General features: G+C 40.3%; 1 protein-coding gene and 1 long non-coding RNA gene across 8 annotated transcripts in view; both read left to right on the forward strand.

The window, feature by feature from the left end:
- Positions 1-45: 45 nt before the first annotated feature.
- On the forward strand, positions 46-7,027 carry LOC114920316 (uncharacterized). Its single transcript, XR_003808645.2, has 3 exons — positions 46-183; positions 5,311-5,469; positions 5,713-7,027. It is a non-coding gene; the product is annotated as an uncharacterized lncRNA (long non-coding RNA).
- Positions 7,028-8,660: 1,633 nt separating this feature from the next.
- acap3b (ArfGAP with coiled-coil, ankyrin repeat and PH domains 3b) overlaps positions 8,661-13,541 on the forward strand; it is a 53,649-nt gene continuing 48,768 nt past the window's right edge. The window contains exon 1 of one of the 7 annotated variants that reach the window (XM_065954560.1): positions 8,661-8,909. In XM_065954560.1, coding sequence (XP_065810632.1) covers positions 8,863-8,909 — 47 coding nt within the window. In that variant the 5' untranslated portion in view covers positions 8,661-8,862. The remainder of the gene's footprint in view (positions 8,910-13,541) is intronic. The other 6 variants (XM_065954558.1, XM_065954559.1, XM_065954557.1 and 3 more) reach the window with 6 other exon arrangements.

A 13,541-nucleotide genomic window follows, 5' to 3' on the forward strand; every position in this document is an offset into this window, starting at 1 on the left:
TCCCCGCTAATATTTACAGTCTATGGTCCCCGCGGAGGGTCCGCCATATTAAGTCCGTCCCAAACCAATTAGCGGGGAGTGGTAGTGGGTTATAAAACCCTCCACCAGCGAGTGTGCACCGATGCCGACTTTCAGATCACGTGCAACGCCTATTGTGTCCGGTCGTCATGGATGAAGCAACCTGTGAGTTCAAACACTACTCCAACTAAGATAGACATTTAATATCATCATACAGACGTTAACAACTTGAAATATGTACTGAGGATCAAATATATGTATTTATTGTAAAGTGTTTTATATTTACAGGGACTGTAAAAACAAAAGAATATTAAATCATGTTGAAGACAACTTTTTGCTGTTAATATTTATTTCTTATTTTTCTACTTTTGATGTCTTTGTGAAATCTCAATTCAACAACAAAAAATACACTTTTTGCTGCTCTGATGTTCAACAATAGTCTCCTTGTCTTTGCATTAATTTAGGACACCCTGTTCTAAAAGTTACAATAAATGAACTTAAATTATAAATTACAATAAACAATGTAGGCTCAATCTAATAGTTTTGTTATAAGTTTACACTAATATAACTAAAGAAGAAGAAGAATCTAGGCTACATAAATATTTTTACAGAATGCATTAGCTACAAAAAAAAGCTGTTCCCGCAAGATACCACTAAGTAACCATGGTAACACACAGTTCCTGTTTCCACCTGAGAGAGGGAAGTTTGTCCCAAAGCTTGCCGCTGTATTTCTACCCTACACCTTGATGAAGGGGACTTCATTCAGCTGAGAGTGTGACTTCTAACAGAGTGCACTCCGTCACGGAGGGGGAGGGTGTAGGGTTTAGGGGTTGGTTTGAAAAAGGGCCTAGCTGTTCCCACTCAACTTTCTTGAAGCCAAAATACGCCGCTTAGGGGCGCTTCCATCTTGCGATTTAAACGTCATTTGGAGCCAGAGTCTGCGCAGTAGGGTCCGGGGCAGGAGCCCTGGTAACACGCCCCGCCCATTTAGCGTACTGCCCTGATGACTTACGTAGCCCAGCTACGTCGAAAACTGAACTGTCTTTCCCGCTGGAAATTCATCTACTGATGGCTTGTTCAGATCATAGAGGTTAGTACAAAACCACGATATATTTCAAGCCAAATATCTAAACGTACTCCATTTTAAAAATGAAGAAATCACGCTTTTTATCTTAATTATTGAATTTAAACATGTTTTCTTTAACTCTGTGGGTTACTAAACCATGTATCTTTGGCAAAAAACAAACTAAACAAACAATCTTTAAGCTAAGTTAGCAACACAAGCTGTGTACAGAATCTGAAATCAACAAGGCGTTCACCATTGTTGTTTCTTTCGCCACATCCATGCCTGCCTATTGCCCTCTTGTTGTTGGAATGGTCTGTTCCCACTTTGGCATTCATGTCACCAGTTAGGAGAAGTACGTCGTGTTGGGGTACCTTTGAAACCGCCATTTGCAGTTGTTCATACCAGTCTTCTTTGACCTCCTCCTCAGCCTCGTTGGTTGGTGCATAGCACTGTAAGATGGTGAGTTTGCAGTACTTTGAGTTGAGGCGTACTCGGATCAGCCTTTCACTTACTGGTTCCCACTCCATCAAGGTTTTGGCCTTCTCCTTGGAGATTAAGATGGCTACACCATGTGTGTGGTTGTTCTCGTGGCCAAAATGGAGGATGACAGACCCATCATGCAGGACTTGACAACTGGAGCCGGTCCAGTGACTCTCACTTATCCCCAGGATGTCTAGGTGGTACCTTTTCATCTCACTGAGGACTTGTGCTGTCTTGGTGGTCTCAAACATGGTTCGGATGTTCCATGCTCCAATGCGTATCTTGGTTTTAGGCCCTAGTAGGCCCTCTTTCGCACTCCTGACTTCCTTTCGGCTTTCATCAGAAGTGGTCATACTGCCACCCAAAGAGTTTGGGTGGCCAGGGTCTACAATGGGCCTGAACAGTAGGTTTTTTTACAGGGTTGCGTTGTTAGCGCCAAGCCCAACCACCAACCTGGAGGACCAGGTGCTGCCTTTTGTCTCACTCCTTACCCAAGACCAGTCTGGTATGGTTGAACCTGCCAGGAGCCATAGGCTCCCTCCAGTATAGCTCTCAGGATCATAGAAGCACGTAAGCCTCTCCACCACGGCAAGGTCACAGCACAGGGAGAAGCATCAGCTTTAAGCCATCCCTTATCTGCAGCAGAATCGGGAGCAGTCTCAGATGTGCGTGGAGGACAATAGCCCTTTTTGAGATAAATTACATAGAAAAAATGAACATAGCAAAAAAATTATTTGAAATCTTAAATGATTAATCACAAATGTAAAACTAAAGGAATTCATGAGGATTGTAGTGTATATATTTATGGCTTTCAGTAACAACAGAAATGGTTGATAAGACCAGAAAACGAGTTGAAAGTACTAATCAGGCTGGAAAAGGGACACAACCATCTCCAAAGAGGGTGAAATCCATCAATCCAAGGTTACCAAGGAACTCAGGGTAACTTCAAAGCAACTACTGGCTAATGTTATGTCCATGAGTCCACCATTAGGAAAACACTTAACAACAGTGTGCATGGCAGAGCTGCAAAGACAAAGCTACTGTTCCCCAAAAATAACTTTTATCTGGTGGTGAATGAGACCAAAACAGGATACTATATGCAGCACAGATAGTACGTACTGCCTACTGTCTACTGCCTACTGAAAGATTTAGCCAAGTACATACTAAATCTTTCAGTAGGCAGTAGGCAGTACCTACTATCCGTGCTGTATACTGTTTAGTGCCTACTATTCAGTATGCACACACAGTAGGCAGATATTTGTTTCTACTTCGTCTGATTCATTCAGTAAGGAAGTGATGTCATTTACGTTACCCCAACCGGCCGCATTCACCAGTTTCTTTTTTGTTTAGCTTTATTCAAGAAGAGTAATGCGCATATACAGTCAGCTAAACAAAAAACAATATCACTATGTAAATCAAGTAAAAGACAGATTAAAGAACCAAATCACATACAGTACATAGAGGAAAGATCAAATGAAAGACAGTAATATAAAATAAACCAATAAAGATACATTTAAATAGTGAAATCATTATTTAAATAGAGGGGGAAAGGTTTTATAATAATGCAGACATTTGTTTTATTTTCTGTTGTTAATTTAAAGTAGCTATTTCAGATGGGACTTTAACTCTAGATTAAAAATTGAGTCAATTAATCCACGCTCCTTTCTTTTGATTTGGAGGCAGACGTGATGATTTACGTTAAATTTTGCACAACATTGTGGGTGGTAAAATACAATTACGTGGAATACGTACTGCATACTGCCTACTGCCTACTGAAAGATTCAGTATGTACTTGGCAATTCAGATACGGCCCCGTGTGTATAACTTGGGGTGCTGGATAGTTTAGTGTCTACTCCAGTCTTTTGTGTTATCAAAGATCTCCCTGGCAGCCTTTGCTTTTTGTTTCGTGTTTTCTGGGTCTCCTGGACAATTTTGGTTTTGAGTCAGCTGCTTGGTAGCAATGGTTTAGTTAATCCTTTTTGGTGCATTATTTAGGTCAGGAAGCCTGATTTTGTGGTTATCCTTCTGGGATAACTTTGAGACACCCCTGGGCACTTGCGTCCCAATCCCCCCCCTTCCTGACTGGTACATTTTATATGTTTCCATCAGCCTGTTTTATGCGCAATTTCTGTGCATATATTCTAAATAAAGATTTAATTGTATCATTGAATTCACTTTTTTTAAGGAATATGTATAATTCACGGGGCAGTTTGACTTCTGCTGGACGGCGTCTTAAAGCTCACAGGTGTCTGACATTATAACAGGAGTAATTTATAGCTAAGCATTTCTGTTTATAAGCGTTATAAGCAACATTTTAACATAGGCTAGTGCAACCTAGGAGCTGCAGGAACAAATTTTAGATCATCAGCATGTTGTAATTTTGAATTGACTGAAAGTATTGTTTTTGTTCAAAAATAACATTAATCCTGAGAAATACAATTTGCCTAATAATTGTGCACGCAGTGTAATCTAGTTGATTATACAGTCAGCTCCACAAGTATTTGGACAGTGACACAATTTTTGTCATGTTGGTTCTGTACACCACAATACAATTGTACAATGACAATAAATATATCTTATCTTATCTACACCACAATGTATTTTATAATAAAATAATCAATGAAAAAAGACTATTTATTCTGAACTTGAAAGGTAGTATAGAGATTCTAGACCATAGAGCCTCTAGCTGGTGTGCACATTTAAACACAAGGATCTGAGAGCCATTTAATCATTTATTGAGTGAGGGGAGGACTGGGTGAAAGGAAAATACATTGTGAATGCATTTCAAAGATTTAATCATTTAAAATATTTAATGAGAATAATTACTGTAATCGTACTCTCTTGGAAAACATTTAATTAGTAATTAACTGTTAACAAATTCAGCAGGTTAATCACTTTTGAGCGGTTACTTATCAAGCCTTGCTAACCAAAACATCACCGCCTGCAGTGTGCATATTAGATTATGGTGATGTACTGTACATGAATGCCTGCTCTACCTCACTGCACATGCTGGATGCTACTTATCATTGTGTGTTAAGATTCATTACAGGCTGTAAATCACTCACCCATCATTGCACCCTGTACTCTAAAGTTTGCTGGCTGTCCCTGTCAGCTCGTAGGCTTCTTCACTGGTACACCTTCATTTATAAAGCAATTACTGGACTACTCCCTTCATACCTCTGCACCTACCTCACTTTTAAATCAAATCCATCATACAGTTTGCTCTCTCTGGACTTTCTATCTACGTCAGTCCCCAGAACTCGTACTGAGTTTGGGAAGAGGGCCTTCATGTACTCTGCTTCTTCCGCATGGAACAGTCTTCAAAAAACACTCAAATTGCAGGAACTCATCACTATTAATGATTTTAAAACTCGGCTCACAAGTTTTTTGAAGGCTAATTTTGGAGTATGTAAATGTTTCACTGCATAGTATTTTATCATCATCACATAATTGTTCTTTTAGTGTGTGTTGTGTTTTGTTTTTGTTTAACATGATGTCATCCTCCTTCTCATCCTCCTCCTCCTCCCTCTTCTTCTTCACCTTCTGGACTGTATTTGTCTCTTTTTCTCATGTCTGTGCTTTCTTTTTGGGTTTGTCTTATATTTCTTTTTTGCTGCTGCCATTTTGGCCAGGCCTTGCTCGAAAAAGAGGTCATTTGATCTCAAGCAATTCTGCCTGGTAAAATAAAGGTTAAATAAAACAATACTTGACCATTCTCTACAAGCTGATTGTGTTTTTTTTTTCAGGACACATTGATGAAATGTCCTGTCGATGAAGATGCCTGTCAAAGCTACATGTCGTGGGTCTCCCCGGTATACTTCGTCAGCTTCGTCATCATGGCCCTGTTCATGCGGGTTAACCTGGTGGTGGCGTTCATTAGGATGGTACTGTAGGAAAGCAACCAGGTACACACCAAGACAAACACAAACTTAAAGCCATTCTTTGATAAGAAGTTAGGACACTCTCAATCCCCTTACTTTGATCACGGTGGAGGAATTGTTTGTCCCTGCCTTAAAAACAGAGTAAAGCGCTTAAACATCAGAGTGGGCCTGCAGTAGCGCCAATGTCAGCGGTCCTTGGCACCTCATTTAAATTAAAAATTTTAGAATGGCATAGAAGTGTAACAGAATAATATTTTGGCCTTTCAGTGAAATCCTATTAACTTCTGGCTCCCCCCTGGAGGAGGAAAATAACCAGGACACCGAGCTGGAGTTGACTTCTACAGGGGAGAGGGGTACAACAGGTCCAGCCGCGCCATCGCAGACGAGTCCGGCGTCAGATGAACACTCAGAGGAGTGTAAAATGTGTCCAGTTTGTGGTTTAGAAGGCCTTTTATAGGGACACACACCAGGAACGGTCATTAAAATCTGCATTTCTAATAGCATCATTAAGGCCGTGTTCACACTTGACTTGTCTGATGAAAAAGGATGACGCCTTTTCAAAAAGCACTGCGCCCGACGCATTTTCAGTTAAATTATTTCAACTTTTCAGAAAAAACGCTGGGTGATGTCAAGCGCCTTTCTGACAGCTGACCAATCAGGACGAGTAGTAACCTACGTCCCTAGTTACCTGTGCCCAAAAACGGCAAACTTCCACCAGATATGTGTGCATTGCGTGTCCGCTCTGGTCTGTTACGGCTCCGTGCATCCTCATCCATCAACATCCACCGGCTGCGTTCTCAGTCTACAGCACGGAGAGCACAGCCGGACAACTGGAGTACGGAGACAAAGGAATTTCCGCGGTTATTTAACAGATTCACTCGCGACAGCACGAGATAATACGATGTTCGTGGTATAAAAGTCAATACAAACCTTATAAACACATAAACAAACACACAAACGGTGGTTTTTCTGAACCGTCAAAACGGAGGGTGTTATTCTGAAAATAAACTGGATGTTTTAATGTTGTATCGGTGTCTGACTTCCCGTCCCGTTTGTTCTTTTCTGTGCTAAATCGATGCGTTGTGCTGCAGCGCGGTTGCACCGCAGACTAGATCCCGTTGTTAAGGTTACATCTTCCATCACTCTCATCATGATCATAAGTTTATCCGCCCACATAACATTTTCTCCACTGCTTTTTAACCTAAGGAAACATCAGCTTCCTTTGTCAGCGGTGGAATTTTCCACATGGCAATCTTCATAAGACCATGAGAACAAGAAACAGGCGGGAAAAGTGAAAACGTCTCTTTCTGTGACCTTCCGCCCGGACCATCCATCACTGAGATGGGTTTTAGCAGCAAATTGAATGCGCATAAGTGCTCAAAAGGCCCTGAAGGCAGCACTTTTTTCTGAAAGAAGAAGTCAAGTGTGAACACGGCCTAACTCCTCTCTGGTTTTTATTTGTCAGATGGGATTCTGTAGAAGTACAACCTGGGCTTGGTAAATGCATCAAACTGAACAACAACTGTCTTTGATTTAAAAGAAGAATGTGCAACATTTGACACATAAATGAAGCAGAAATTAAGTTTGTCCTCTATAAATGTCTCTCTAAGTCATGGCTGTTTATAATGAGTGAGAAGTGAGAGTCCTGCTGGCTGTGTTGTTGTCAGAGTCGTGTTTACATCATGTTTACAAGGACGGGATGGCCATGTGTATGAAGCTGTTTTAGTCAAGGACTAGAGAAAAGAAGAAGAACATACTCACTGCTTATTTGAATGTCACATAAGTGTAATTAGATCTCAGTCTTTCTGTGTCAATTTATGTCCAATGTGAAGCTATGAGCTAACTAAAGAGCGCTAACATCAGCCTGCTAACACAACAATTCAGGCCGCAGGCAATCGGAGCTTGAGCCAAGTACAATTTAGTCCAACGCTTGCGCTTAAAGGTTATGATGGGTTCTAATTCATAACTACTTTGTGCAAACTCGAGTGCAGAGGGGTTGGAGGTGTGCCGCTGGAGGATAGTGGCGGCGACACCAAACACTAATTTTTACAGTCCTAGTTTAATTGGCTGATGACATTTAAAAAAATAGTTTCTCACATAAACGAAAGCTTGTGCAGAGTTTTCATTTTGTAAACAACAGACCAAGCAGCAGATCTCACCTCTGTCTCCCACGCTGTGGAACTAAACAGCACCATCTTGTGTCTATAGGGTGTTATTGCAGCTTACTTTTTATCTTCCTTCCTCCTTTATGCACCTTTTTTCAGAATAGATTTTTTCTTGAAACACCTTCACAAAAACATTTCTTGGTAAAACGGTCTCTGATGATTAATGCATGCAGTCCAAAGTGGTGCAGCTCAGACCGTCAGAACTCCTAAATCTTCGTCGTCCTCCTCTGACCAGCCGCAAAGCGTTCTCCGTTCAAAATCATTGAGACCAGAGAGCGTAAAGGTAGCAGAGATAAGACCGTAGCAAAGGAGATAAAGGCAGTCAACCGGAGTTACAGACCGCTGTAAGATCAAGAAAGATGAAAATAAACAAAAAAATTTAATCGTGTAAAATATCTACTCAAATACTAATTATGACAATTTTCTTCCTAACGGACACATTTTACTCTATTGAAGTAAAAAGAAACCTGTTGATTTATCATAGAACACATTTTCTTTCAGACACTTTTGCTCAAACACAACATGGTTTTATAGCATAACTATTGAAAAATTACTATGAAGGCAGCTTACATTTGACAGCAATGTCAGCATTTGCATTTGACTTGTTATTCTTTTATTATAAGCAAGTTTAGCTATCAACCATGTGATTATTAAATCGAAGTGTTTTGATTTAATAATGAAAACATGCCAATCAAATTTTAATAGACAATCATTTAAAATGTAGAGTGTAGTAGGCCACTTCTTCAATTAAACAACCATAAACATCAGTAGGCTATTAGCCTACTGTAAGATTTTTGGAGGTTATAATAATGAGAACCAGATTTAAACAGCTATGATTTGCGTTATACAGCTGCTATAGGATGCATTTCCTTGTCAGCTTATGTGTACAAACTTGTGTTTAAGTTCCGTTTCCTATTAGCTTCCTTTTTTTTTTACATTATTTTCTATTTATAACCCTTTGCGCGTTTGTTCGTCAGTCGTGTTACAGAGGTTAATAACTAGTTGGCGCTCTCCGCTGCTGTTACAGTCTCCTCAGTGCAGCTACGCCTCTCGCCTGTCTCGGCAGCAGTGTAGTAGTAATCCGCCTGCCGCGCACTCTGCTTGCATTTTGTGTCACGGTGCCACCGGGAGAGGGGCGACAGACTGCTGCGCGTCAGGGGATACCAGCCACCATCCGCACGGTTCAAGCGACATCTCGCCGCGGGCAATGACCTTAGCAGACTGAAGTGAGAATATACGAGAAAACGCAACAATGACGGTGGACTTTGAAGAATGTATAAAGGATTCACCCCGATTCAGGTAAGGCTGCTGCTCGCAGTGGTTCGCAAAAAAATGGCACACCTTCTTTTACGCATGATTTTTTTTTTGGGACAGGGATGGGGCGCTCGTGCTGAATTTGTGGTGGCATCAACAGGGTGAATTTTGGAAGATGTCATGCTTATTGTCCTCTGTGTTCAACAATTGAATGGTCTTTTTTTTTTAATTAGGTCTTTTTCATTTCGCATGAAATCATCAGCATTATTCCTTTGAACCTTAAATGTCATATTTGGTATGTTTTATTTAATATTTATTAGCTTTATGATACATTAGGTTGGAGACGTGCTTGTGCCAGTGCTTCAAATATGATTGTCTGATTTAAAAAAAAAAAAAAAGTGGGTTATGACGTTAGCTTAGTGCATAAGAGAGGAGGGAAACTCATTGCCACGCACAGTGAGGATCCATTTCGCTTGGGTGTAAAAAAAAATGTGAGTAATTTTCAGGCTTGATATCATGCTTGAATACAACCCCTAATGTGCATTATTGAGAAGTGAGCACCCCTCTTAATGTGTCACTTAATTAAGAATGTAAAAGTGGTCTTGTGAGTGTGTGAGTAAATGATGCAGGATAGCATACAGGTTGGGTGCATTTTTTACTCAGAGGAGGCCCTGCAGTGTGTGGTTGTGGTAGGAGGCAGGGGAGGAGATGTCCTTGCAGCAGCAGCAGCAGCAGGCAAAGAGGCAGCAGCAGGTATGGAGTACTTTAGCTCTCTGCAGGGATGGAGCTCGTATCTTGGGAACAACTGGCTGGAGGTTGTAGCCCCATTCAGTGCACGTGCCAGTCTGGCTGCACTCCTGTGGGAAACTATCAGAGGAGATTTAACGGCATGTAGGCCAGGGATGCCCTGTTAACTCTGCCTGGCTGCTTTCCTCAGTGTTTTACAGAATGGGAGGATTTTTTCAGTGTTTCTGTCGCTTCTTCTCTTTCTCCATGTCAGCGTCTGCTGCCTGTTTACTCTCTGTTCTCTGTGCTTGTCTTTTTTTTTTTGCCTTCCTCTTCTTCCTCCTCCTCCCTCTCAGACACAAACTTTCTGTGTATTTAACACTTGTGTGACTAACAGAGAGTTTGTGTTTTGAGGGAGCAACCTCTGCAGGAATGAAAGAAGAAGATTGAGGGAGACAGACATTCAATTTGCTGCTAAAACCCATCTCAGTGATGAATGGTCCGGGCGGAAGGTCACAGGAATAGACGTTTTCCCTTTTCCCGCCTGTTTCTTGTTCTCATGGTCTTATGAAGATCGCCATGTGGAAAATTCCACCGCTGACAAAGGAAGCTGATGTTTCCTTAGGTTAAAAAGCAGTGGAGAAAATGTAATGTGATCATGATGAGAGTGATGGAAGATTGATAATAAGAGACAGTGTTTCCATTACACACATAGATGTGATGCTGTCACTTTGTTAAAGTGCCCTCAAACAAAGAAATTAAACATTCAGTTTGATTTGAATGAATTTAGTATTTCCCCCTGGGTTAGTTTATATTGATAATGATTTTTAAATCGATCACTATAACTTTCTGTTTAATTCATTGCACACAGAAAATGTCTATAGGTTAAGGAGAGTGTAACAGTGAATGGAAAGATGGTGACAGTCATTTTATGTGTGTGTGTATAACTATATACAGTATATATCTGTGTATATGACATTTTTGACCCTCTGAAGGGCAGCTCTTTCATTCTTTGCGTTGTCAAATCAAGATAAGAGCCTCTACTAAACTTCAACACACAATCCAGCCGTTTCTAATCAAATCACATCCACTCGTGAATTTTGTAGTATATCAGAGTGACTGGATTTCCAGTTTTTCTTTTTCCTTGTTGTTGTGTCATTCTGGACTAACAGAGCTGCAGCCCTGTCTACCTTCCCACACATGCTACTAAAACAGCTCACACACACCCTCTCTCTGCAGGTCTGTACTTGTACCTGTCCTGTATGCTCGTATGCATGATTGTGTGAGCATGAAAGAATTTTGAAGATATGCCTGAGTATCTTTAACACACACCTTTCTCTTTGGTGTACTCTATAATAAGCCCTTTTCTTTTCTCTTCTGCCCTGCCTTTGATTCAGCTGCTGCATTCATTTATTCTATTACAAAACCTAGACAAAGCATGTGCACCTGCCCGTAGTTGTTGGGCTGAAATCTGATTCCTGGAAGCACTGGGTCCAATTCAGGCTCATCCAAACTGAGGGTTCATGGGAGTTATCATGCTTGTAGTTTCATTTTGATGGCACAACAGAAACTGTTCAACGTTCTGGACTGACTGGTAGGCTCATGATAAAAATATGGTAGACAGTTTATTTCGTTTCTGTTATGTTCCCATACACTAACACACATCTGGAAAACAAAACACATTTTTTTTATAAATCACCATTTCGATACAGGATCCCTTAAGAACTTGTATTTTGTGCTTTAATGGGTTAATTGTAATGATTCAAGTATTTATATGCATATGTGGGTGTGTGCTGTTGCCTAGCAACAGTTGCTGTACGTATGATAAATGTGAGCTTGGAGAAAAGAGGACAGAAAATGTAAGAATGACGGAGGAGAGTGGACGCAGCTTAAAATGTTCAGGGCAGAGAAGAAAACTAAGAGGGTTGTTTTCATTTGTCTAATTTCTGTTTTCATTAATTTACTTTGTATTAAATGTACAAATCAATTCATGAAAGCGAGGGTTCTGGTTGGTATGATGCCCCTTTTTGAAACTCTAAATCAATGATATTATCAAGCTTGCACTTCGCTATCGTTTCTGTTTCACATATAAACAAACACCAAACTGAAGCAAAAATATGAAAAAAGCAGATTTTGCTTCAAGCGGGTGGTTTCTCAGGTCAGTGAGGGTGCAGTGGAAGGGTTTTAGATCTGGAGAACCAGCTGCACCTGTCTGCCTCCCTCCCTTTGACACACTATAGGTTACACAACACAGCATCAGGCTGTGCAGGACTCGTCCAGTAAGTGTGTCGACAACAAAGAGAGCAAGGAGGAGAGGGACAGACATGATGGACAGAAAATGATAGAGTCTTTAAAGTGCTTTTTCAATTGAACAAACATGTTAATAAAATGTGTTACTTATCAATCTCATTTCTAAACATCCCTAAGTTGAACAGAATAGAAGCCTCTCATAAATGTTTCAATGAAAACTGTTAGGGTTAGGGTCAGCATCCACATTGATATCCCTTTAGAGTCTCACTCGATTGCTTGGTAGATTTGTGACTCGGAAATGAAATAATATTTGGCTTATGTTCAGTATTTCATTTGACTTATCATATCTGAACAGCTGTGTCATCTGTTTGGGAGTTCCTTGCACACTTCATCTCGTCTGATATCTGATGCTCCTATTTTGTTGCAGTCCGGCCTTTACTTTCTTCATACTTGGCATGGCTCATTCTTGAGAGGTCACAACCCCACTGGTTGATAGAAGCAGCCCTTAAACCCCCTTTCTGTGTGAAACAGACAGTCTTGGCAATATCTTATTATGTTGACTGACAAAATGTGATTATATTTTCATTTCCTTGGCACCTTCTCTTACCTGTAAATAAGAGCTGTTAGTTATTGCTTCTACTGCTTCTCTGGACTCAGTCTGCAGTCTCAGTCCCTGAAGAATATCAAATATTCCTATTGAGAATCTAACAAGAGAACGTTTAGTATATTCTTAGATAAAGGAGGTTCAAGAATCTTAAGTTCATACAGCTTATAAGTAAGATGGATTTAGTGAAAGATCTATAAACACTTTGTAAAAAGAAGCTCCACCCCCCTTTCATGTTGTTTCAAGCATGCTTATTGGCAGATTCAAGTGCTTTTGATGCTTAAGATATCTGTCTGGCACTCCCATTTTCACTTCACTGTCTGGATTTTATTCCCTATACCTGCATTATCATCACCTTCAATCAGTCTTTAACACATAGCATCGTCATTCTTGTCAGAGATCATGAATTCCTATTGGTCAGCAGCCTGTAAGATATGAAAATGTGTTCAGTCGTGCCTCTATAGTCCGAGGAGGCAAGTAGCATCGCAGTCTTCAAGGGTGTCTTTGCTTTCCCTCTGCCTTGGTCGAGGATGTATAGAGAGGCTCATGTTGGGTCATTTAAGACAGACACACAGCTGTTGGCATTGTTTTGCCAAGAGAAAGAACACAGTTGTGATATTGAGTATATTAAACCCTACAGAGTGACCTTGAAACAGTGTCTGGTTTGATATTTGAGAGGGAAAAGCATTAAAGTGCTGAATAAGATTACCTGTAACTAAAATGAGCTGACATTGATGTACTACATGTTTGTAAAATGCAACAATGCCTGGAAAGTGTCCCAGACCAAGGCCAGAGGGATTTGCCCTAAGTGCAAAAGGTTATTTTTTAAGCTTTTTTCAAAGGTCAATATTTAGTCAATGCTCAACTTAGTCACACACTTAAAGAGAATGTGTTAATAAAGGTTAATGATTAGGTCTGTTTTTGGTGTTATAGGCAACTGAAGAGATGTAGAGATATGACAGATCTAATTTGTATCTGCATTGTGAGATATGTAAGGTGCAGTCTACATTTTTTTTAGCCTTCTCAAAAGCAGTGACAAATAAAGAGAGGAGACAAAGAGTTACTTGTAGAAATATGTTACATTTGTTTACAATATA

This window comes from Labrus bergylta, chromosome 5, assembly GCF_963930695.1.
Source record: "Labrus bergylta chromosome 5, fLabBer1.1, whole genome shotgun sequence".
Lineage (NCBI taxonomy): Eukaryota > Metazoa > Chordata > Actinopteri > Labriformes > Labridae > Labrus > Labrus bergylta.